Source organism: Equus caballus, chromosome 3 (assembly GCF_041296265.1).
Source record: "Equus caballus isolate H_3958 breed thoroughbred chromosome 3, TB-T2T, whole genome shotgun sequence".
Classification (NCBI taxonomy): Eukaryota; Metazoa; Chordata; class Mammalia; order Perissodactyla; family Equidae; genus Equus; species Equus caballus.
This window is the reverse complement of record NC_091686.1, coordinates 87,017,057-87,044,470: the sequence shown is the minus strand read 5'-3', so window position 1 is coordinate 87,044,470 and position 27,414 is coordinate 87,017,057. Positions and strand designations below refer to the sequence as shown.

The following is a 27,414-nucleotide window of genomic DNA, read 5'->3' as shown; positions in this document are numbered from 1 at the left end:
ACTTCAGGGACCTGTTGGACACTATAAAAAGGTCTAACAATGTCATTAAAATCCAAGAAGGAAAGGGGAAACACTTCTACAAAAAAAAAAATTCAAAAAATTAATGACTAAAACCTCCTAAATCTAATGAAAGCTATAAATTCAGACTTTAGAAGCTCAGTAAAACCCAAATAGGATAAACTCAAAGAAAATCATACCTAGACACAAAATAATCAACAAAGTAGAGTTTATCCTGGGAATGCAAGGCTAGTCCAACATTCAAAAAGTAATAAATGTAATCCTCAGGTTAACAAACTAAAGAAAAACCATATGGTCAAGACAGTAGATGCAGAAAAAGCATTTGATAAAACTCACCTTTTTCATGATAAAAACTCTCAGGAAACCAGGAAAAGAAATTTAATCTAAGGTCTTGCTTGATTTGGTTAACCCTACCAAGGATACTCAACTTTTCTTAAAGTCAACTGTGTGATATAACCTAGCACAGGAGTGACCATCCCACCATAGTCACAGTTCATACCCACATTCAAAGGTAGGGAGATTACACAGGGTGAGTACACCAGGGGCCTAGAATCTTGGGGACCATCTTAGAATTTTGTTTACCATAACAAGCAATGAACACTAGGAAACCAATATTCTAAAAATAGTACCTTTTACAATAGCTCTAAAAGTACCTTACAAAATATGTGCAAGATCTATATAATGACAATGTTGATAAAAGAATCATGGAAGATTTAATAAATGGAGAGATAAACCAAGTTCATAGTTTGAAAGATTCACTATGGCTAGGTTATCAAATTGACATCTCCCTAAATTAATCTATAGCTTTAACACAATTCCAATCAAAATCTCTGCAGGATTTTGTGACGAGCTGATTCTAAAACTTATATAGAAAGGCAAAGTACTACAGCTGAAAAATAAATTTTGAGCAAGAACACAGTTGAAAAATGCACACTACTAGATGTTTAGCCTTAATATAAAGCCATACTAATCAAGACAACATAGTTTTGGTTGAGGGAAAGATACATAGATAAATGGAATAGAATAAAGAGCCCAGAAATAGACCCACATGAATATGGTCAATAAAATCTTGACAAAGCTACAAAATCAATTTGATGGGGAAAGGATAGTTTTTTCAACAAATGGTCCTAAAAAAAACTGGGCATCCACTTGCCCTATATCTCACATCTTACGCAAAAATTAACTCACCATAGATCAGAATAAAATGAAAGCTATAAAAGTCCTGGGAGAAATTACAAGTGAAAATCTTTGTGCATATAGGTATGGCAAAGAGTTCTTATATGACACAAAAGCATGTTCCATACAAGAAAAAAATTGATAAGTTAGACTTTATCAAAATTAAAAACATTTGCTCAGTGAAAGTCTATGTGAAGAGAATGAAAAGACAAGTTACACACTAGGAGAAAATATTTCCAAACCACATATTCAGAAAAGGACTTGCTCCCAGAATATATAAAGAATTCTCAAAACTCACAATAAGAAATAAAACCTAAGAAAAAAATGAGCAACAGATATGAAGAGATACTTCACTAAAGAGGATCTACTGATTGCAAATAATCACATTAAAAGACGCTCGTCACCAGTCATTAGAGAAATGCAAGTTAAAAGCACAATGAGATACTCTGCACGTCTATCAGAATGGCCAACACAAAAACAACAATAAAAATCAACCTGACAATACCAAGTGCTGGTGAGACAGTGGAGCAAGTGGAACTCACATACATTGTGATAGAAAGGAAAATAATACAGCCACTCTGGAAAACAGTTTGGCAGCTTCTTATAAAATAAAACATACACTTATGAATCTAGGTATTTATCCTAGAGAAATCTTCTTACAAAAACTTTAAGTGAATGTTTAGCAATCATTTTCATAACTGACAATATAACTGAAAAATGTCCTTCAGGACCTGGCCAGGAATCGGCAAGCAGCTGGTGTTGGGTGGACCGGGCCAAACTCGGGGCGCTGGGGCCTGGGGGCTGCTTGGGGTGAGGCCACCTTGGTTTGTGAAATACTGTCCTGAGCCTGGGGTCCAGGTATAAATTTTAAAAGAAAATTTTTTTAAACAAGTGATTGAATAAACAAATTAGGGTGCATCCATTTAACAGAAAACTGCTAAACAGCAAAAAGGAAAAACCACTGATCCATGTAACAACATGGATGACTCTTAAAAGTATCATGCGAAGCAAAAGAAGCCAGTCTCCAAAGATAACATGATTCTATTTATACGACATTCTGGAAAAGCGTGAGTGTAGGATTGCAGAGCAGATCAGTGGTTTCCGGGGGTTTGGAGTGGGAAGGTGGGTTTGAGCACAAAGAACAACACGAGGACATATTTTCGGTGATAGAATGGTCTGTATCCTGATTGTGCTGGTGGCTACATAAATCTATGCACGTTTTGAAACTTACAGAACTACACACAAGAAAAAAGTGAAAATTACTGTATAAATTAAGAAGTAAAAAAAAGTAAGATTCTTATGATGGGGACACATATTACACACATATAAACTGAAAAATAAAGTCAGTCTATTTCTGTTAGAAAGTCACTCTACTTTGGCAAATTAGGCTGACATTGAAGACTGGCTTTACCAATTAGGTAAATTCTATATAAATTGAAAGACTCGAATTAACAGCTCTGAAGTTTTGATACATATATTTAAAGCACATGATAATATGAAAAACTTTTAATAAAAAATATTGTATTTGCAAAGATTAATTGAAATTAGCAATATTTCAGTTTTCCCAATTCTTTCTGAGTATATGGGGGTAAACAAAGTGGCTCTCAGTGGAGTGATAAATATGACATTTGATAAATCCTGGTAAAGTTGAGACCATGAAGACTCTAGTGACTGGATAACAAATTCATGTGCAAGCAAGGTGCTTTCCAACTCTGCTTTCAAAAATGGAATGAGAATCTAGTCAACTTGTCCTCCAATCATTAAAAAAAACTTTAATGATAAATTACTACTATGTGACTTTTGACATTAAACTGGAAAGTTGTTCAAAGAATTGAATGTCATTATTATAATAAAACTTTGTTTATTTCTATGTACTTGATTATGTGAATAAGTTTGCAAAGCACTACAATCTAGAAGACAAAAAATAGGTATGGAATTGATGCCAAAATCTCTTACATTCTACACAAACCAGTTTTAAAAGAAAAGAAACCATACCATCTAATACATCAAGAGAAGAATTTCCAATAAATGTCACATTTAAGTTTAGTAATTATTTATAAACACTTATAATAGATTTAAATGACAATTATGTTGATAAATTAATAAAAAAAATTGTTGACAGAGTCTCATGAGTGAAGGAAAATGTTTTAAAGTAATAATTTCCACTTTTACACATGGTTTTGTTCTAGAGATGTATAATAGGGAGATAAAAATATTTTATAAGCCTTAAAAAGAGACTACACCAGAATGAAATTCTGTGGAAAAAGGGGAAAAGAAATAAGAGTTCAGGGAGAAAGAGGAACTATGTAAAATTTGCTGAATGTTAAAAGAAGAGTTGTAATTTTTGAATGGTTGGTGAGTGCCAAGTCACTATGGTATTTAAATTCCATTGGACACATTTAAAAGAATAATATAACAGTTTCATTTTAAAATGTCAATTATTATAATATCCTTTAAATTGTATTCTTTGCCATTATTTATGTCCATGATTAAAACTTTTTAGATATTAACATAAAATTGTGCAAGGGCTGTATAATTTTTCAAAATCCTTTTTGGGATACACAAGCAAAAATATTTAGAAGACCACTGCTCTAAAACACTATGTTACACTGCCTCCTCAATGGGAATTTAGCTCATTTTGTTTAAATGTGTTCAGGGGTTCAGACACAAAACAAACATATGGATTGAGCAGATGAAAATGGAGGCTGCAATTACATCTCAACTGCTGAGCTCAGTGGAATTGAACTTATGAAGATCACAATGCTATTTGGCATAACGAAGTCGTAATTTCAGAAGAGATTCACAGATTTTGATGTGATAGTTCTGAAGCACGCATTAGTTTCAGTGGCTGGCCCAGAGTTTAGAGTTGAAACTCTAAGATGTCTCAATTATTAGGCAATTGTCTCATCGTTGTAGCTCAATTTCCAGGAGAACTTATTGAGCTTAAAGAACTATGTCCACCGAAAAGACATAGATAGTATCCTATCTTGGGAATTTTGGAGACAAATATGAAACTTAGACCTAAGCTAATATTTCTATTACGTGGGGGGAAAAATAGCGATTTTTTTCAACTATATGATTCTGTAAAGATATATCTTATATGATTAAATTACTCACCATAGGGGCCTATAAAGCTAGATTTAGAATTAAAATAGATGATGTCTTGATGAGGTTTCATTCAGGGTGTGAATGGTCGGCATTCTTGTTGGAGTGATTGAACTGATTATTGACCAAAACAGGCTTAAGGCTATGTGCTTATGATTATATATATTGAAAAAAATCAGACTTTTGATGCTACAAATTCCTGTATTTGATTGCAATCTAGAAAACCACAAGTGTGGATTTCTGATTTTAAGGTGCAATATTGAACAAAAAGTGGATACCCTTGGTCTCCAGACCCTGAATAAAACAATACTCTGTAAAAAGCACAGGGATCAACCTATGCTCTTGGGTTTCTGAGTTATCAACCTCTAAGCCATACAGCTAACTTGTAAAGAGAAGGAGAAGAATGAATGCAAATGAGAAAAGGAAACCTCTATTATTTCTGTTTTAGGAACCACTGTGCCACCTCAGGCAAAGCAATATTTGGCAAAGAATAGAGACCTAATCTCAAATGACCTATAAACAAGAATTACTGAGCCCACAGAGAACAGGTGGCATTAGACTCAACAAGAAATCTATTTTGTTTGGCATGGCTTCTTTCTGCTGGGTATGTGGCAGAGTGAAGTCAAAACAAGACTGGGGTCCTCACAAAAAAGCAGTAGAAATCCACAAGATATGCATTTCTCTTGGTTCATAGATTGAAAGAAGTTGTTAGGGACTTTAAATGATTTTTTCAAACTTCAAGTTTCAATTCACAGCAAAAAGAAATTCAAATATCAGAGAAGTTGACCATGAAGTTTATTAAGAATTCTCCTGTGTCCTTAGTTCTGTCACTACCCTAATAACAACAACAATAATGGTAGCTGTTACTCATATAGCTTCTCTTCCTTACCTTATCTTCAGCCACTCTTTCTAATGTGCCCTATGTTACAGCCCTACAGACAGGTGCTTAAAAGAACTGAGAGGGGATATCTGGGGGAAGAGCATTGCAGGCAGACAGAAAAGAGTAGCTGGAACTTAGAGAGCAAAAAAGAAATTAAGAGAGAAGTCAGAGACGTAATGGGGGCCCAATTGTAGGGCAGTATGTCTATGTTGCACAACGCCAGGAGGCGCTATTTACATTGAATTCTGTGTGATTGGTGCTCCACTGGAGTTGTGCAATGCAACAACACTGATGAAGGGCCCTCAAGGTTCTAAAGATGGTAGCTTTTATAGTGAGTGAGATGGGAAGCCTTTAGAAAACTTGAAAAGGAGAGATGCGAATGCTTAAAAGATCAATAGAATTTGACTAGCAAAAAAGAACATTTTGCTGCTGTGTGGAGAATAGTGTGTGAGGACATAACGAGGCAGCAATAGGGAGCCGGAAGCATAATTCAGGCATGAGTTGAAGTGACTTGGACCAGGTAGTGGTTGTGGAGGGGGTGAGCACTGGTTGGATTAGATGCATCTTTTGACAGTACAGCCAATAGCGTTTGCTGACAGGTCAGATATAGTGTGGGAGAGAAAGAGTAGAGTCAAGGATGACCTAAAGTTTTTGGCTGGAACAACTGGAAGAATGAGATTGCTATTTACTAAGATGGGGAAAGCTGGGAGAGAAGCAGGTGTAGGGGCAATATCTGATCAGTTTTGTACATATTACATCAGACATGGCTTTTAGATGCTCAAGTGGAAATAAATAGGAGGCAGCGTGTGTGTGTGTGAGTGTGTGTGTGTGCCACAAGCATAAATATGCATGCAGGTCCAGAGTTCAGAGGAGATGCAGCCTTGAGACCCACATTGGTAGTTATCAGTGCAGGGTGGTGTTTAGTCATGAGTCTTAATTAGATCACCAAGACGAGAGACTCAAAGACTAAGCCCTGGGGTACTCAATGCGTAGAGGTCAGAGAAATGAGGAGAAATCACAAAGGAAGCTGAAAATAAGTGGCCAATTGGGAGGAAAACCTACGTGGAAGGCAAAGGAAGAGAGTTTATCAGGAAGGAGGGAGTGATTGAATGTGGCAAATGCTGCAGGAGGTCCAGTCTGAGGACAACTGAGAACTTCCCATGAGATTTAGCAACATGGGTGGAAATCCTTGGAGACCTGGAAAAAGTAGCTTTGCTCAAAAGGTTGGAATATGGGTCTGAAGCTTGGGGAAGTGGAGTAAAATCTGGGATGAAATATAGATTTAAGAGTCATCAGTACTTATGTGGTCAGAAGCAAGTATGAGATTTCCCAGAGAAAATATATAGAATGTTGAGGAAAGAGAATTGAGACTAGAATCCTACAGAATACCAACATTTAAGGGGTCAGCAGAGGAAAAGGAAAGAGACTAGAGTGTGGCCAGAGTGGCGGGAAGCAGACCACTCAAAACAGATCTGTGGTCTAGAAAACAAAGGCAGAGCACTCCAGATAAAGGAGAAATCAGCGGGGACAAAAGCTTCTCATTGCAGGGCACGGCCAACTTCTGTCCTTCCTCCTCCACAATCCCTTATCTCTGCTTTTACAGGACACTGTATTTATGGGTTGTGGCAGATACTATCAGTTTCAAAAGCTGCAGGAAGTAAGTGCATACCTCAGCTACATCATCTGTCTAGTGAGGTAATTCTAAGCCTTATGTTTTACTTCCCAGATTCTCCCATGAGATTAAGCTACAGTTGCACACTATGGTGTCTGGATTAATAATTTACCTTTATTGACCATCTTCTCTTCCCTGACTCACCTCCCCAGTCCCCGACTGTCCAATGACTCTCCCAAATACCCCATTTGTGCTCAAATCCTTGCCTCAGGCTCTGCCTCTGTGCTTAGCTGTCTCTCTCTCTCCAATGGCCTATGAGTTCTTTAAAAGTATGCATGCCATCTTTCCTTTTTCATTTCCTAGTAAACTACCTGGGACATAGAATAAGCTTCTAAAGGTCTGTTGAATTGAAGCATTTACATTTGCATAGTGCATTATGGCTTCCAAAATTCTTTCACACATACATTATCTCATTTAGCCCATAAAACAGTTCTACCACTCAGGTGTTATTACTCCTGTTGTAAAGTTGAGGAAAGAAAGGTTAAGAGTTTAAGAAACTTGCTCAAGACCACACAGTTATTAAGAAAACAGTCAGGACTCAAAGATAAGTCTTCAGACCTAAGTTTGGCGCCCTTCAAAGAAGCATCTACATATGGAAGAAAGAAAATGTTTTTATATTTAAATTTTTAAATAATTTAAAATTATACATGTAGGAAAATTTGAAGTTCTAGGGAAGTCTCATTTTATTCACTTATTCATTGTAATGAAAAGCACATGGTTAGTTTTTAGTAACTGCATGATACTATCTATAATCATCTATATCTGGCAAAACATTGATACTAAGTACTTACTCTCCCAAATGAACGCACAGCACAACAGGAGAAATTCAGAGTTGTGTTTACCAAGTCCTGAAACTACAATTTTACTGCTAATTCACCAAAATGGTTACTATCAGCAAGCAGAGCTAGGAAAGCAAATAAGATCCTAGGAAAAGGAAGAGGAAAACGAAAGAATAAACAGCTGAAGTTCCTTCCTGGCAGGGGGGAGCTCTTTAGACTCAGAGAAATATCGTCTAAAAACTACTTTCCATATACGATTACAGACAAGGTAGAGTAAAGGATTAGTCAGAAAGCTCAGAATGATTGATGGGCTTCGACCTTAAGCCCCCTGAGTTCTCACAACTCAACAATAGAAACACACACAAACGTTTATTTTAAAACCCTTAAAGAATAGTTCCCACAGCATTATCACTGTAGCACATTATTCACTTTACAGGGCCTAGCATCAAGAGAAGACAGAAAGGATAAGACAATTGTGTATCCTTCTACATGAGAATAAAATATTCTCGGAGTTATGACTGATTTAAAGGATGCTAAGAGAAGATGAATAGAGTTTACAGAGCTGTGCATTGGGAAAAACAGCTGTTACAAGTTGTGGGTTTTGGCTCGATTCAGTCTGAAAAGACATTTTGAAAGCTCTTGTGAGAAGGGGCTGTACCAGAGGGTAGCTTTCAAGGATTAGTAACTGAATCCCAGGATGGTCCCAGGATGGTGGACTATTGGGTAGAAAATACAGCCTGGGGAGATGGATTTAAAATAAGCTTGGAATGACATCCCTGAACCTCAGTTTCCTAATTTATAAAATGATGATAATACCTCAGAGATTTACTCTGGAAGCAAAATGAGCTAACAGCTGCGAAAGCACTTTGAAGGGAGAATGGGATCCATCAGGTAAAGGTGGGAATTACTGTTTTCTCAGGGCAAATGATTCCACAAGTGGGAAGGAGAAGACTAAGATGGGAGTCAACTTTTAATGATCATTCGTTTCATGAGCTACGTAGGAAGTTGACGGCCAACACAAGTTTACAGTGCTGAATGCCTGCCCCAGAACACCTTCTCTCCCTCTTTGCCAAGCGGGACCTTTGTCAAATATTCAGAATTCCTCTGTGTATTGACTCCACTCTACTCCAATGACATTTAACCTGTGCCCCTTTATAGTTTCTGTGTGACAGCATGTTGAGATGTAGTTACTAATGTTCTTTTAACTCTCGCCTATGAGTATACCAGATTAGACTTAACACTCCTTAAAGGCGGGAAGCAGGTTAAGAATTATTATTATTATTAGAAAGTACTTTGCAAAACATAAAGCCCTAGAGCAGGGTTTCTCAAAAGCAGCATTACTGACACTTTGGGCCACCCAGTGTTTTGCTGTGGGGGCCTGTTCTGCACATGGTAGAATGTTCAGCAGCATAATGGGCCTCTACCTACTAGGGACAGTAGCAATTCCTTCTGTCCCCAGAGTTGTGACAACCAAAACATCTACAGACATTGCCAGATGTTCCCAGGAGGGGGCTGCAAAATCATCCCTGATTGAAAACCACCACACTAGATGGGTATAAACTCATAATCACTGAAATTACTTTCATTCTTTCGGGTTACCTGGGATGATGCTCAGAACAGAGTAGGTACTCATTTAATATTTACTGAATAATGAGAAAAGAACTTCATCAGTTATATTTATAAGTGGCCCTACAGCATAAACCTGTTTATGATTAAGACTATATTACTTAGTAATACTTTTCTTGTTGGCACATAATATATTCTTAGTACATGAACATATTTTTAGGAACCATGTGTGAGTATGCCAGAGATTATATTCTTATGCATACACAAAGATCATAGCTAATGGTAGGTTTCTCTCTAGGATGTGAACTATGAACATATCTGTTATGCCTAGCATCCTGTTTATCCATCAAGCATGAGACAGAAAAATTATTTTAAATTCTAGGAAAATATGGTATCAAACACCAATTATCAGACTAATTTTAGAGAATTAATTCTACATGGAAAAAAATTACAACCAAGAATTCTAAAAAGACTATGGCAAGTAGAAGATCTCAGATGAGTGTACTTAGGAAATTTCTGTTCTCTTTAGACATAAGTTTTTAAATATAAATGTTTCATCAGTATTCCAAGACCCTTTCCAAGATCATCAATTTTTTCCAAGATCAGAAGATTTGTCCTATCTTCTGAGATTTGGAGAACCTATATTAAGCGGTATTTCAGCTTGAGACTGATGTTATTTTGATTTTCAAGAACTGATGATTTTTGACCATGTGTGTTACAGAACATTGATGATGTTTTGATTTTCAAATTTTCTCTGTGGACTCTTAAATTTTGTATCAACAGGCTATATTTTCCAAATAACCACTAACAAAGTGTTCTTATCAAAACAGGAGCGATTGTAGCTGATAAAGAAAAGAACTGAGGGACTCCTCTTTCTGATACACTTACTCATCCTCTGATGGCTTAAGGCTGTACACCATCTTTTGGAAGGAATCCTAATTTAGCAGCAGGCCTCTACTAAACAGTGTGTTAAAAAGACATAAAACAAACTTCTACTTTTGGCTGCAATGTAGTAACTTGCAGCAGGTCCATGCTCTCATCAAGTAAAACTAGAAAAGCCAGACCAAACACAAGAAACATCTGTGTAAAGGCATTTGATAGCTGATGGGACTATTAGGAGGTGCAGTAGCTAAGGTCCCAGAGACAAAATAACTGCGGAACAAACAGTCTACACTATGTAGATGCTTTTTTCCTTGTGCAACTTACCAATTCTTGGCATGGTGCTAGACACTGAGAATCTACACATGGGGCCACTGCAGAGAGGCAGAGAAACCAGTAGAACTTTGGCAATCCCAAGGGGGCGGAGAGACAAAAATTAGAGTTTTGGTGCTGCCAAAGGAGTCAGGTACTAAGGGGCCAAGTATGCAGTGAGAAAAGAGACACAAACAAGTGGACCTATCACTTGGAAGGATTTTCCCACAATACATTTGTCACAAAGAGCGAGAGGTGAGGCTAAAGAGCTAAGCAGAAAACCTCTGCAAAGTAAAGTGGAGATTCCAGCCATCTTGTTGTTCTGAAAAGAAAAACTTACATGCACAAGAGGAAGGGGAAAACAGTAAACACCTCAGTTTCTCAGTTAGGCCCATGGGAGACATACACCCTCAGAATGGAAACAAACCAGAGGTAGTTGGAGCCTTATCCAAAATGAGCAAAATCAGCTCAGTCTCTGATTGGATTAAGGTGATCTGTTCCCACTCTATGTGCCTACCCTTCAGGAGGGGATTTATTGCCCCAGCTGTCAAGCAACAGCTTTTAGCTCCTTCAGGTTTTGCCTCAGCTTCAGAAACCCCCCACCCAAGGGCGCACCCTTCCTAAGAAGGACTACATCCAATGGCTAATTGAGGCAGGGATGTAAAGACTCAGCTACTTTGGCTCAACATGAAACAACTCTCTGAAGCTATATATGCTCCAGAGCACCCCATGCATTTAGCAAAAGAGGCTTTGATGGGCCTGGATCACATTTCAACTTTGCTGCCCAATCCTGCTCCCCTCTCCATCACACCAGTGCTGACGGCTAATAAATACCCTATACAACAAACTCCATCCCAGTGACTGCTTCTGGAAAGCCCAACTTGTGACAGTTATAGGAATTGGGCCAAGAAAGCAGGTGATATGATTGGGTTATTGATCTGGATCACTCACTGCTGGGACGGTGTTGAGGTTGCCATCATTTGTGGTAGGTGGAAATAGACATTCCCTGGGTGGTCCAATTGTTAAAACCCTCATCAGAGGTGAATTGGAATGGTACACCTATGGAAAGGAATGCACTGAATGGGGTAAGTTATCAAGTGTTTGAGAAGTACAGAGGAAAAGGTAAGGACAATGGATAGACAGAATTTGTATGACACTAATGGCACAAAGAAGGGGATAGGAAATAAAGCTACACAGAAGCAAAGTTTGTGTACTTGAAATTAAGTGGGTATTAATCTGAACTCGATTGTTATAACTTAATATGTTAATTGTAAGTCCCAGAGCAACCAGTAAGTCAAAAAATATAATCAAAGAAACAACAAAGAATTAAAATGGTATACTAGAAAAATATCTAATAGAAGGGAGGTAATGGAGGATAGAGAAATAAAGATATATAGAAAACAAATAGCAAAATAGGCGATATAGATTCTAACTTATCAGTAATTACATCAAAAGGAAATGAATTAAGAACTACAGTCAAAGGCAGAGATTTGCCTCTTGGACAAAAACATGATTCAACTACATGTTGTCTATAAGAGACTCAATTTACATTCAGAGATACAAATAGGTTGAAAGTAAAGAAAATGGAAATTTTTAGGTGAATACATGTTTACATATATTCTGCTGTTGTTGGATGCAGTGTTCTACACATGTCTGTTAAGTCAAGTTGGTTGATACAGTTTTTCAAGTCTTCTCTTTCCTCATTGATCTTCTACCTAGTTGTTCTATCCACTATTGAATGTGGAGAATTATTGTTGAATTGTCTATTTCTCCCTTCAAGTCTATCAGTTTTTGCTTAATGTATTCCTGGTCTCTGCTGTCAGGTTACATCTTCCTGATGGATTGACCTTTTTATCATTATAGAATGTCTTTCTTTGCCTCTAGTAATTATTTTACTGCAAAGCTATAACAATCAAAACAGTGGGTATTCGCATAAGAATAAACATACAGATCAATGAAAAAGAATTGAGAGTTCAAAATAAACCCATACATCTCTGGCCAATTGATTTTTGACAAGGGCACCAAGTCCATTCAATGGGAAAAGAATAGTTTCTTCAACAGTTGGTGTTGGAATAACTGGATGAAGTTAGACTCCTACTTCACGCCATATAAGAAAATTAATTCAAAATGGATCAATGACCTAAATACAAGAGTTGAAACCATAACACTCTTAGAAGAAAACACAGGAGTAAATATTAATGGCCTTGGGTTAGGCAATGATATTTTACACATGTTACTAAAAGCAGAAGTGACAAAAGAAAAGATAGATAAATTAGACTTCCTCAAAGTTAAAAAACACTTTTGTACTTCAAAGGACACAATCAAGAAAGTGAAAAGACACCCTACAGAATATAAGAAATATTTGCAAATCATATATCTGACAGGGGACTTAGATACTTATATCCAGAATAGATGAAGAACTCCTGTTTTTTTCTTCCTGAGGAAGATTTGCCCTGAGCTAACATGTGTGCCAATCTTCCTCTATTTTGTACGTGGGAAGCCACCACAGCATGGCTTGATAAGCAGTGTGTAGGTCCACGCCCAGGATCTGAACCAGTGAACCCTGGGCCACCGAAGAGGAGCATGCAAACTTAACCAATATGCCACCAGGCCAGTCCCCAAAGAACTCTTATAATTAACAATTAAAAGACAAATAACCTAATTTAAAAATGGTAAAAGTATCTGAGTAGATATTTCTAAAAAGAAGACACAAATAGCTTAGCTCATGAAATATTGAGTTATCAACATAAATAGTTGTTAGCAAAATGCAAAACAAAACCACAAAGAGATAACACTTCACATCCACCAGGATGATTATAATCAAAAAGGATAACAACAAGTGTTGGTGTTGATGTGGAGAAAGTGGTACCCTCCTACATTGCTGGTGGACTGGCATTTCCTCAAAATGTTAAATGTAGAGTTTTTACTAGTCACAGCAATTCCACTCCAAGAAAAACGCCAAAGAGAACTGAAAACGTATGTTCACACAAAAATTTGTGCATGAATGTTCATAGCAGCATTATTCATAATAATCGAGTAGCAACAACCCAAATGTTCCTCAACTAATGTATGGATTTTTAAAAATAGTATATTCATACAATGGAATATCAGTCGACAACAAAAATGAATGAGGTACTGATATATGCTACAACGTGGATGAACCTTAAAAACATTATGCTAAATGAAAGAAGCAAGTCACAAAAGGTCCCATATTATATAATTCCATTTGTAAGAAATGTCTAAAATAGTCAAATCCATAGAAACAGAAAGCATATTAGTGGTTGCCAGGGACCGGGGGAGGCAGAAATGGCAAGTTACTACTAATGGATACGGGGGTTTCTTTTTAGGGTGATGCAAATGTCCTGGAATTAGATGGTGGTGATAGTCGTGCAACTCTGTAAGTAAACTAAAAACCAGTTAATTATACATTTTAAAAGGGTGAATTTTATGGAATGTGAATTATATCTCACTACAGCTGATGTTTTAACATAATATGGAGAAGATCATATCTCAATAGGTGTAGGAAACATATTTGATGAAATTCAAAATCCATCCACAACTAAAAAAAAAACACCCCTTAGCAAACCAAAAATAGAAAGGACTTCCTTAATCTGAAACAGAGTATCCATAAAAGTCCTTCAGCAAACATGATATTTAAAGGTGAAATGTTGGAAACTCTCTGGCAAAGAAGAAAGAGAAGGCATAATGGTTGGGAAAGAGGAAACACACGGTCATTATTTGCAGATGAAATGATGCCTACTTAGAAAATCCAAACGATTCTATAGAAAACTATACAAATCAATAAGCAACTTGTTTGTATACAAACAAACAGAAAAAGAAAATTTAAAGTTACTGTTTCCAATGACATCAAAAATACCAGATACCCATGAATAAATCTTGGGTTGGGTTGATGTGCAAGATCCCAAGTTTTGGTTAAAACTACAAAACATTACTGAGAGAATTAAAGCATGACCAATGTAAAATACCTAATTAAAGATTAACACAGTCTATAATTTTCATGGGTTGGAAGATCCAATGTTGTAAAGCAATTCTCCCCAAATTGATCTATGGATTTAATGCAATCTCAATTTAAAAAAAAAAAAAGAACAGCATTTGTGGAAATTGCAATGTGATTTGAAAAGTTATATAAAATGCAAAAGGCCAAAAGTAGGCAAACAATCTTAAAGAAAGCTGGATGACTTATTCTATTCAACATAAAGACTTATTATAAAATTATAGTAATCCAGACAGTGTTGTATTAGCTTAATTCTATACCAAGAGAGGGTCCAGAAATAAATATACACATAATCACTTGACTGGTAACAAAGGTGACCTTACAAGTAGTGCAGAGAGGAAGGATAGTCTTCTAAACAAATAAAAGGTAGTGGGTCAACTGAACATACACAGAGAAAAAAATTAATCCCTAGCTCTCACCACACCAGAAAAATAATTCCAGAATTACGGTAGATGTCAATGTGAATGCTAAAACAATAAAGCTTCAAGAAGAAAACACAGGAGCAAAACTGCTGTTTGGGGACAGGCAAAGATGTCTTAAATAAGACACTGAAAATGAATTACAAAAGAATGACTGATAACATGGACCCATTCAAATTAAGACTTTCTATTCCAAACAGACACTAACAAGGGGGCGGAAAGGCAAGCCACAGAGTGGGAGATCTTCATGATACATATATCCAACAGATGACTCACATCCAGAATGCATAAAGAACTCCCAATCGAGAGCAACAAGACAGAATACCTAACCAAACAGAGGGCAAAATACTTGGACAGATACTTCACAAAAAGGGATATTCAGATAACAAAAATAAATTTGAAAATTCAGTCAAATTCGTCAGAACAATGCAACTGACAACCACAAAGAGATACCACAATACTATCACCAGAACTGTTCAAATGAAAAAGACTGACAACGCCAAGTGCTGGGGAGGATGTAGAGCAACTGTAACTTTCACACATAGCTGGTAGGAGTATAAATTGGTACAACAACTTAAAAAATTTTTTTGGCTGAATAAATACATAACCATGTTCAATCAAAGACATGTACAAGATAGTCATAGCATCACTATTCATAACAGCTGGAAACAACCCAAGTGTCCATCAACAATAGAATAGAAAAATATATTGTGGAATAATCATGTATAAGAATACTATACAACAAAAAGAATGAATGAATGAATCACAACAAGATGAAAACATAATGAGTCTCTCAAACATAACATTGAGTAAATGAAGCTAAATATAAAAAGAGTGCTTTCTGTACAACTCCATTGATATGAAATTCAGAAGCAGGCAAAACTCTCCAAGGTGATAGAAGTCAGGAGAGAGATTCTTTTGGGAGCATGAAATTGTGTCTGGATTACTACATGACCAGGAGGGGGCTGCATTTCTTGGACACTATTAATATTGTATTTCTTTCTTTTTTTTTTTTTCTTTGAGGAAGATTAGCCCTGAGCTAACTACTGCCAATCCTTCTCTTTTTGCTGAGGAAGACTGGTCCTGAGCTAACATCCGTGCCCATTTTCCTCTCCTTTATACGTGGGACGCCTACCACAGCATTGCTTTTGCCAAGCGATGGCTTGTCCACACCTGGGATCCGAACCGGCGAACCCCTGACCCCCGAGAAGCAGAACGTGCGAACTTAACCACTGCGCCACCGGGCTGGCCCCAATATTGTATTTCTTCATTGGGGTGCTAGTTACATGGGTCTGGTCACTGTTAAAATTTCTTGAACTGTACTCACTATTTGTATACTTCCTTGTATGAATGGTATACTTCAATAAAAACTTCAAAACATGAAATGAAACAGAAACCTACATTGCTTTCCTTCTTCCTGCTGTGGGGAGAAGCAGATCCTGCTGACGTTGCTGCTTTCGGTTTGGTTTCTAAACTGGGAGCATTTGAGGAAATCGGGCCAAGAGGCGTTCACCATCCCCAGGACTGATTCACAGCCCTCTTTTGCAGCCTCACAGAAGGACCTACAGGGCAGGAGTCCATGGCTGCAAGAAAAGAGAAAGGTGAAAATTAATGTTTTTACAGACTACTTCTTGAAATAATAATGAAATTAAAGAAAAGTTGGCCACCAGTGCTGCAATATTATCTTAATTTATATTTACTATGGTTGACAACTTAAATTTCTACATTCTGTCCTATAACAAGGATTTCAGGCACCCTATTGTCATGATTCTAGGGAGAATAAGCTTGTTCCATACCAGATCATCTGACTATTTCTTGTAGAAGTATTTATCCCAAATGATTTTTTTAGATTTCCTGTGCCAAAGTAAACCTGTCAACCATAAAAGAGCTCTACTTCATATCGAAAGGAGTAAATTAACATGGAGATGAAGGCCCCCAAATTGGAAAGGCAGAAGTAGGTCACAAAATAGGTTAATCTCGTTTCTTTATCTTCCCTTTGAGAAATTCAAAGCATCTGTGGGAGGCAGACAGAGAGAAAGCTGTTCCTTAACCTCCATTGCCTCCCTGGAAAAGAAACATACAAACAAGTGGCAACTCAGTTATTTATCTACAGTTATAAAAAACTTATTTTTTATCTACAGTTTATAAACAGCTATTTATCGTCTCAGATTTCTATTTTGTCTTCTGTCAAATAGAAAAATAAAACGACCGTCCATTAATGGTAAAGTAATGATGCCTCTGGAGCTTGTCGCTACTCATCTGACATATAATCAAACACTCCTGGATCCACAGCTCTGTATGGGGACCAGGAAGCTGCAATGACAAGACCATGAACTTGTTCCCTTGAAGACCCAGGCGGCTTTTCTACTTTGCAGCCATAGACTGCATCTGTCACCCTGGCTGGTGATCTGGCAAAGCCATTTCAAGTGGTTTTTAAGGAAACTGGCAAAGAAAATATACACGTCAATCAAAGCAAAGCACGTACTTCACAAATGTAGGGTCACTGAGATATCACAGAATCATACAATTTTGGATCTGTAAGAAATCTTAAACAACATCTCATTCAAATCCTTCATTTGAGACAGGCCCAAGGAGATTCTGGGACAGACTCAAGGTCACACAGCTTCCTAATGGTAGCAGTGGAAAGAAAACCCAGATGTTTTGACTTGCAGTCCATGATCTATATTCTCTGTTATATTGTCTTTTCTCATATAAGGACCTAATAATTGGGCTTTAGAAACTCTGATCACTAAGCATATTTACCATTGCTCATTCATACTTTTACAGATAGAAACATAATGGGACGCACCAGCCACTGAGTTAAAATAGAACTGACAGAGTCTGTAAAAGAATCTTGGCAGAGAGAGCTTGTTATATATGAATATGTGGAAAGGGGTACTCAACCACTACATTCAGATACAAATACTTTTGATCTTCCTCTCAGAAACTGCCTTAAAACCAAGTATCTTTTAGAATCTTGATATTCACGTAACCATCTACTTACGTTAGTATGTGACAAAATGTATTAGTGAAGATGTGGAAAGAGAGGTTTTGCATTTGAAAGATTACCTTTAGGATATAAAATATGAATTGGTCGTCACAAGCATCTTGGTGTAAAGAAGACACCTGAACGCCTTTCAGGAAATATATTAGATATGTACAGGACTAAGAGAGTACCCATTAAGTAACATTTTTAAAAGATTTACTTTTCTAAATCTTATTCCAAAGAAGTTAGAGACTATATTTTCTCAAATAACACTGGGGAACACGGTTGAGGAATGTGGAAAGTGTAGAATTCCTATGCACACACTTACCCTTTGTTCTAAGTGCTCTGTTCTAGGTGCTTCATGCACGTAAACTCTTTATTTCTCACCACAGCCCTAAGTGACAGATACTATTACTATCATCCCTAATACACAAATAAGGAAGCTGAAGATGGAAAAATAAGAGACTCGTCCAAGGTCACTAGGGCAGTGAGTGTCAGAGCCAGGATTCAAACCCAGAGAGACTGATCCAAGAACCCATTCTATTAACTACTCTATCACATGCGAGTCCTTACTTCAGGAATGTATGTTCCAAAAGCACAATTCAAGGTTAGCTCCAAACTTGCTAAGCACTTTTCCAGTGAACCAACCATATACACAGTGGTTGGGTTCTTCCTTCATTCTACAAACATCTAGTTAACCTGCAACAAATCAGAATTTACTAAAGGGGCTAAGGACCACATGGGAAGGGTAAATGCATTTCTCTTTCTTTTCCAGGCGTGAGAGAGCCCACCGTAAATATATCAGATATTTACAAGCCTATTAAGCTAGGCTTGGCTTTGGCATTCTTCCTTTCCCTCCCAGTCCCCCCCCATGGGTCTCAATGTCCTGATACCATCCTGGCACCCTGACTCCAGCGCCCACCTACACAGCCACCTCAACCAGAGCATTACTTGTTCTTACATATTTTCTTCCAGTCCTACAATCAAAACTACATTCCCCACGTGAGCTGATCACAGTTAGGCTTTCAAAAAAGAAAAGAAATGAAAAGAACACAGAGTAATACATAATAATAGTTGGACACTTAACCCTCGCAGGGGATTTTTGCATTGTTAGAAGAAGATGAGTTGCTGGAGCAAAGGAATCTCTAATGGATGGAATTAGGGTGCCATTTACAGGGAAAAAATTCATTCAACGTTGTGAGGTAGGGAAGATGACTGTAAAGCTAACCCTTGGGGCCCAACTCTCCCAAGTGGTTCCTGGACCTGTCCTCACTTCTGAACCCACATATTTTTGGATCACTCCACATCTTCTCTCAGAATCTTTCATGGTGAGAACAATGAAGGTTCATGCAGGGCCCCAGCAGACTGTTTTCAAGTTCCAAAGCCAATCTTGAACTCAGAAGCTACTTATTCGTTGACTCTTACCATGGTCATTTTCTCTAGGAAAGTGTAAGTTTATCACTCTAAAACTTTCACGCTCCTCACTGTCTGATGTTGGGCCAACAGTTCCCTCATACCAAGACTCAGTTTCCTCATTTGAAAAGCCATGGGTTTGGAAAAGCTGATTTTTCATGGTCCCTGTCCCATTAACATTCTGTACGTCAAAATTCATTCTTCAACACTATGCCTCTCAAGGGAGCACTGATAAACCCACCAGCTTTGCAAAGTTTCAAAAGGTAACAGACATTTTTTCTCGAGATTCGTTCTGGGAGTATACAGAGACATTAAAATACCATTAGGCCCTCCATTCTAAAAATAGGGCCTAAGAAAAATATCTAGAGCGCTTCCAAATAACTCTCTTAAGAGGTGTAACCAACCGAGACCCATAAGCGCTAAACTGCTGGACAAGGGCACGTGAAATAGTGATAGAGTATTAATAACTAGCAGCCCTTTCAAACAGTGAGCAAAATGAGGAGCCATTTGTTCTTGCTTTGCATGAAATTCAACTGCCTGTGAGGGGCTGAAGTATCTTGCTTTTCATCACGTGGAACAGTGTGGTGAGACAGACCGCACTGTTTTGGAATGTAAGTGTTTATATCTAAGCAACAAGCCGACTGACATCCGAAAACAGTGTTCAGCACAGGGGACAAGTCAGATCTGCTATCTGGCTATTTTAGAAATGGTGATTATTTTCAATTGACGTGCGAACTGCATTTGGTGTTGTGCAAAAGTCCCTAACCCATTTCAATTAAAGTTTAAGCAGAAAACTCTTACATCACCTCTGTAATTATTTGTTGAAACAAATATATACAAACAAACATATAAATAATTCTACTATATAGTGATAGTGAGATTTTTATGGTATTTTCACTAGGAAGCATGTTCTAAACTCATTTATCTACCAAAAAATTGTAGATTTTACTTATACAAACTTTAACAAATATACTAAAATTTTTTCATTTATTTAACAAAAATTATAGATTTTCTCTTTCATGTACCCTTTGATCAACATTGCCCCCCAAAATTTATACATTTTACCTGCAAAAAAAAGTTCTGATAAAGCCATCAAGTCAAAGTTATTGAACTATATTAAACAACTAAATAATTAAGTAATAGAATAATGACTATTAAGTAACTACTTTATTGAAAAGCTACAGCCACAAGTAGGCTTATCTAGCAAATGGATTTTTAAGTTTTAGAAATCATTTTTTTCTAACTTTTTACTTTGAGCTACTTTTAGACTTACAGAAAAGTTATAAAAACAGCACAGAAAGTTTCCATGTAACCTTCATCCAGGCTCCCCCAAGGCAAATAACTTACATAATGACAGCATAATTATCAGAAACAGGAAACTAACACTGGTACAATGTCCTTAAAGTAAGGATTCTATTCAAACATTACCAAGATCTTCATTCAGAATCCCACATTATATTTAGTTCTCACTTTTTATTTTTGGCAAATAAACTAACCTTTAAATATATTAGGAGAGCTCAGGATTTAAAACTCTTTTTCCATGGAAAAAAAAAAGGGGTTGTGGCAGGCAGACTCTAAGATGGTCCCCAACAATCCCCACCCATGTTATTCACCCCCTGTGTAAGCCCTTCTCCTGGAGTGTGGGCCGGCCCAGTCATTTGCTTCAAGCCATTTGCTTCAAGCCAATAGGCTATCATTTCCATCATTAGGGTGCATAAGATGGTGATTTCTATCTTGCACGTAGTGGGAGCTCAACAAATACTTGGGACGAAATGCAGTGGTGTGCAAGTAGCTTGTTAAACTATTATTAGCTTGAAGTCTGGTAGGAGTGTTTATTCCACAGAAATCAGCAAATGCTACAAATGATAGTTTTGTTTTGTTTTTCAGGGAGCCAGTTTACCAGCATACCACTAGGTGAAAGTATAAATCACATCATCTCCTACAGAAGGAAAACTGTTTTTGTCTCCACTGAAAGGAAAATTACTGTCGTGCACTTCTTGACCCAGATCAAAGACATTATGTCAATATTAACTCATTATCTCCCACCACCACCACCAGTCCTCTTTTGGTGTGCGTGGTTTTCTTGGTGGTAATACCATCCTCCAAGTCCTCAAGGCCTCACCCTCAACCTCACCAATCATATGCAATTAATCACTAAGTATTGCTAATTTTACTTTCTAAAACTACCTCAAATCTGTTTGTTCTTGCCCCATTTTATGTTCTAGTAAAATTAAACTAGTTATAGTTCTACTATATGATGGATCTAGGCTATTACTGTACCTTAAATGCCTTCTTTTCTTTCTTTCTTTCTTTTTTTTTTTGCTGAGGAAGATTTGCCCCAAGCTAACATCAGTGTCAATCTTCCTCTATTTTTTAGTATGTGGGCTGCCAGTACAGCATGGCTGCTAGCAGAGCTGTGTAGGTTCACACCCAGGAACCAAATCCTGGCTGCCAAAGCAGAACGTGCTGAACTTAACCAGTAGGCCACCAGGGCTGGCCCTGAAATGTCTTGTTTTCCCACCACGTCCACAAGTCAAACTTCTATACATCCTTCAAAACCCAATTCAACAGTTACTTCCTCCCTGAGAGTAGCCTTCCCTAATAATGCCGGATGGAAAGACTTCTTCCTCCTTCTCTCTGTTACCCCAACACCTTGTAAATTGATCACACTGTACAGCAATTTTTAATTGTTTTCATATCTGGTCCCCTATTATGTTGAATCTCTTGAAGGCAGAAGTGTGTTTTATTCATCTCTGCATCTCTAGCATCAAACTATGCACCTGCCACATTGTGGGTGCTAGTGAGTGTTTGCTAAAGGAATAAATAAACGATAACTTTCCAAACATCCTTGTTGAATGAACTGATGTCAGAAACTGAGAGGGAGCACCCAAGGTCTACATGTGCCTGGCAAGACCATCCACCCCCACTTACTTCTACCCCCAACACTCACATCCTTGACGACGGTATCTGCTTGCAGGATTCCATCATGCCCTCTTTCTCACTTACAGCCATCTAGTTACCATAGGATGCTCAAGATGGCTGGGTCTCCCTCACCGCCTGGATTCCCATATCCTCATGGATCAAATGTAACCTTCTCAGTGAGGTTTTCCTGAACAACACTCTGCTTAAAATTGTACCTCTTACCACCATACCGCTACTCTCCCAAAGCTTTCCACTTCCTTGCTGGATTTTTTCCATTGCACTTATCACCCTCTGATATACTGTTATTTATTTATTATCTATCTCTTTGCTTATTGCTCATGTCCCTACAATATAACGTAAGCTCCATGAGGTCAAAGATTCTTGTCTATTTTGTTTGCTGCTATATCCCTAAGTGTGAGCAGTTGGCACTCCAGAAATATATGTTGGAGAAATAAATTAATCACATGCAGAGGAAGATTTGGTGGCCTGCTTGGAATAAAGCGGTCAGTAGTAAAGCTGGGAGTGGAACCATCACCACCTAACTCCCAACTTAATGGATCGTACAAGAGCTCACGCCATCCCCGCTCATGTGATCCCCTCCACTCAGGTAGGCAAACTCTACACGTGCTGTTCAATCTTGAAATAATTCCCATGTAAAAGAAAATGTCAGTAAAATTGTTACAGATGAAAACCCTACAGATTAAGTGTCTCACTTATATGCCAATAGTAGTATGTCACTCTTAAAATAGAGAAACTTGAGGAAATACCAACAGATAAACACAGATGGAATTAAGACAGGTATGAATAATGTAAAACCACACAACCACCCCGAAAGAGAATATAAAATTCCATACCCTTCTACCCATCACAGTCCTGATTCTCATTAATACTTGGCACACTTACTAGGGCCCGTGGGATAGAGGATTAATAAACTGCAAAAGAAACTTGCAATTGTTAAATTATTTTTGCAGCTGTTTTGATTTTTGCACATCATGAAACGATGTCTTAAATATGGATCTTCGAATGAATCTGAATCATAAGTGTTCAATCTAAATTCTAGTCACGTCTACATAATATGAATGAATTATTGAAGAGAAAAGCCAACAAACCACTCCACCGAGCTTGATGAAATATGTGTGCTCAAGATACTGTCAGTGACATGACAAGGCATTTTCAGAAAGATTTGAGCTGCCATGGCCTGATTCTCTAGCTTTATATCTTTGTAAAATAGGAGTAATCTGAATTATCTGACTATATATTAGCCACACTTTGAACTATTTTGACTCATAAAATGGAACCCTACTTATTATTTGATATTTTACGTATAATGCCAAAAAGCAGACTAGACCACCCGTGTTGCTTGAGGTTAAAAAGAGAACTGTGATATAAGTGACCACCTAAACAGCCAGACACCCAGCTCTGGTGTGGCTAAAAGACTGCTGTTTGCAAGTTAGCCGATAATGTTTCCAAGTTAGTGGACAAAATCAGGGAAGGAAGGGGCAAATGACTTTCAGAATATTTAGTTGGTAATAGCAACAAAGCCTGTCTTTTTTATTTGATGATTGACATATATTAATTTTTTAAAAATAGTAATTATGAAAATGTTAATTCTATAATGTTTCCATTTATCCTCAAACGTGATACAACAGCGATCTTGGGACATAGATAAAATCTTTAGTAAAATAAATCAGTGGTATGTAATTATTCTCCATTTAGAAAAAATAAATGAAATAAGCTTCTGCTGACTTTACATAATTAATGAATTTCCCAAAAGATAAGTCAAGTCGTAGTTTCCAATTGGCCTTTAAGGTGATTTCAGGGTTAGATTTACATAGGAGATTGGCACATGATGTTTTATAAAAGAACATCTTTTAAGAACACAGTAAGCCTTCTAAAATTACACTATGAGCAGACCAGTTTATTACTTTTTTACTAAAACATAATCATCAAAATTCAACTCAGAAATGCTGTGGCAATAGAATGATGTGCAATAGTAGAAATTATGAGTATAAACTGGGTGGTCCGAAAGAGACTTTATAATTCTGGTAGAGTCCTTTTTTTTTAAATCATTCTGGTAACAACTTTGCTGCCCATCTTGATTGTTCATCTAGAGGCGATCTTAGACTTCTTTAGTACTATGATGAAGTCGGAACACGACAACCATATCATCTGTGCACTTGAAATAAATAAAACTTTTATTGTAACTTTAAATAATGGGAAATGGAACACAGGCTCATTTTTCCAGGGAACTCCGCCGCTTCAAAAGGAAGTCTGGGCATTTATAAGAAATGAACAAATTGTGCCTTCCAAAAAGGAAATTTTCAAACTCTCTTGTTTCTTTTAACATTTTTTTGTTGTTGTTACAGACTGGCACCTGAGCTAACAACTGTTGTCAGTCTTCTTTTCACTTATTTTGCTTTTTCTCCCCAAATCCCCCTAGTACATAGTTGTATATTTTAGTTGTGAGTCTTTCTAGTTGTGGCATGTGGGCTGCTGCCTCAGCATGGCCTGATGAGCGATGCCATGTCTGCGCCCAGGGTCCGAACTGGCTAAACCCTGGGCTGCCAATGCTGAGCGCGCAAACTTAACCACTCGGCCAGAGGGCCAGCGCCTATTTTAACATTTTTTTTTATTCCTCCCTAGTCACTGAAACAAAAATATGCCCAGGACTTTCATTAACCTACCTAGGATTTTAGCAAAAGCTTAAAAAGTGAACGTAAGGTGAATGGAAGATAGAAACATAGCAGAATTCCAATCTTGATTTATCAAGATTTTAGAAGCAAAACTCACAAAATCAAGTGTGAGAAGCAGGGTGATGAGGGGGCAGAGCTTAATACCTGGAGTCAGAAGTTCTATTTTCTACCATGATTGTTTAACTCTGAGCAAGAGCCAAGACACCCAAGACACAGAGGTGTTCCAAGCAGATAATTTAGCACCTCCCCAAGGTGATACACTTTAAAGATTTGTTTAACTTTTATTTAGGTGAGAACCTGAGGGCTGCAATGGAGAGAAAGAGGGCTTCAGGTGGCAGGGTCCCAATTTGCAAACCCTACTTGGCAAAGCAGAAGTCTTGCAGTTAACTCAGCCCACTCTTTCCAAAGGCAGTTAGGTGACCATCTGTTGTTACTGGGTATGCCCTATGGGGTGTCAACACGATGCCCCACAAAGATCCCAACCGGATTCTCTCATTATTATTCCCAAAACAAATATAAAAGGGTTCCTGAAAAAAGTGATGGTAAATTTAATTTTCTTCATCTTTTTTCACATCTTTTTTCACATGTTTTTCACATGATGTTTTTCATCAGTGCCATGGGCCACTATGAATGGACTTACTCCTTAATCCAATGGGAAATTAATTTATTATAGGATGCTAGATTCCTTGCGACAGTGTCTCCAGTAAGCTCTCCATCAATTGATCTAAACACCTCCATCAATACCAACTCTCCATTTCCTGAGACAACAATAAAGTTGTATATATATCCATAAGTTCTTACTTTAGTTATGTTAGAACTTACTTCTCTATGATTTTCAACTACTGGTTCTATCCATGCCCTGTCGAAGCATACAGAAGTGTGCTCCTTCTTCCAGGCCATGGCCCAGAAACATGTGAAGATGGCCATGGTGCACCCACAGGATTACGCATCTCAAGGTCCCTCAACTGTTCTTCACATGAAAAGACTCTGAATCACCATCCTGGTCATTATCCTCTAGGCATTTTTATTATTGTTTTGTTTGTGCTTTTTCTATAAACCCTAAGTCTAAGATTTTCAACTAGAGTTGACCTAAAGTCTTTTTTTTTTTTTTTTTTTTTTGAGGAAGATTAGCCCTGAGCTAAAGTTTTCTCTGCAGAGATGTCTTTTGAGCAGAGGGCTTGGTGCAAGGGGACAGATGCTTCCAGGTAAAGGGAACAGTATGTGCAAAGGAAGTTGGAAAGAGGTTGGCATTTACGAGAAATAGAAAGGTTGATGCAGCCAGGACAGGGTTGATGACACTATAGAAGGAAGGAAGGCTTCAAAAGCCATGGTGAGGGATTTAGCTTGTAACCTAAGTCTAATGGAACGCCCCAGAAAGAGGAGAGGCAGGGAAATGACATCATCTAATTTGTGTTTTTAAATTATCACTTTGGCAGATAAGTGGGAAATGGATTAGAAGGTGGGAAGAATGTGAAAAATATGCAAATCTTGCCTATCTGAAAGAAGTGATGAAGTTTACACTCTCCTAGAAACTCACATACCATCTTTGACCACCATATCTGTAAAAGTAGTAACTATTTATGGAGCAGTTACTGTGTATCAGATAGTGTAGACCATGTATGAGCACTTCATATAAATCACTCTGTTTAACACACAGAAACAAACCCCATGAAGTAGGTATTATTACTCTCAATAATGAGGAAACTGAGGGTCAGCAAGTGCCCAGGGTCTTATAACTGGCAATTGACAGAGCTATAGTTTGAATCAGATTTCATCTGCCCCAAACTTTCAAGGTCATGCTCTGCAGTTACCAGATTAAATTCTCTAATCTCCAGTGAACGTACTTATTTGGGAAAAGTATAGCGCTTTTGAAGAAGCTCCTTTGAGGGGGCTCATTTGATCTTCACACCGCAATCCTTATAGGAATTGAGTACCTACAGAAAACTGTCCTGCAGTTCCCAGGTTTGAGATATAATCTTTAATCTCTAGTCATCTAGCTGGATGAAGAATTTTAGGTTCATTTCCACAGATATGAAGAATTTCTGCTAAGGATTTAGTGGCAAATCAGTGTTCCAAAGGAAAAAATCAATAGCAAATATGTCAAGTTCTTAATGTTAAGAACTCATTTCACGAGCACTGAGTTTCTCTCAATGGGGTGATGACCATCAGCAGGGTCTCCCGGGTGTCTTCTAAAAGCAAAGCCAAGGACGGACGCTCCAGGCCAATTAATCTGCCTCCAGTTTTGATAAAGTTATAGGCCTATTATTTAAACGAGGTGGGAAAGAGTGATGGTTATCCATCAAAAGCATGTGGCTGCAATGCCTGCTTCCTCTTCCAAACTCAGAGACCATAAGTGTACATTGTCTATCAAATGTCATCCAGAAGCACCTGTTATTCTCAGGCCTGGGAACTGTGAATTTCTCTCTAGCTACTCACTGATATTTTTAAGCTATTCCTTCTAATTCACATGTTTTTAGGGCTACCCAAATGGTTTATCAGCTCAATCTCTATATTTTGAGACATATTTTACTGAATCCATACAAATTATAGTCCACTTCAATGAGTCTGTGTTATAGTAC

General features: G+C 37.6%; 1 protein-coding gene across 6 annotated transcripts in view; it reads right to left on the bottom strand.

The window, feature by feature from the left end:
- Positions 1-27,414, bottom strand: part of CORIN (corin, serine peptidase) — a 210,761-nt gene that overhangs the window by 113,727 nt on the left and 69,620 nt on the right. For all 6 annotated transcript variants that reach the window (XM_014738735.3, XM_070262494.1, XM_070262495.1 and 3 more), the window contains exon 5: positions 16,223-16,404. In XM_014738735.3, coding sequence (XP_014594221.3) covers positions 16,223-16,404 — 182 coding nt within the window. The remainder of the gene's footprint in view (positions 1-16,222; positions 16,405-27,414) is intronic.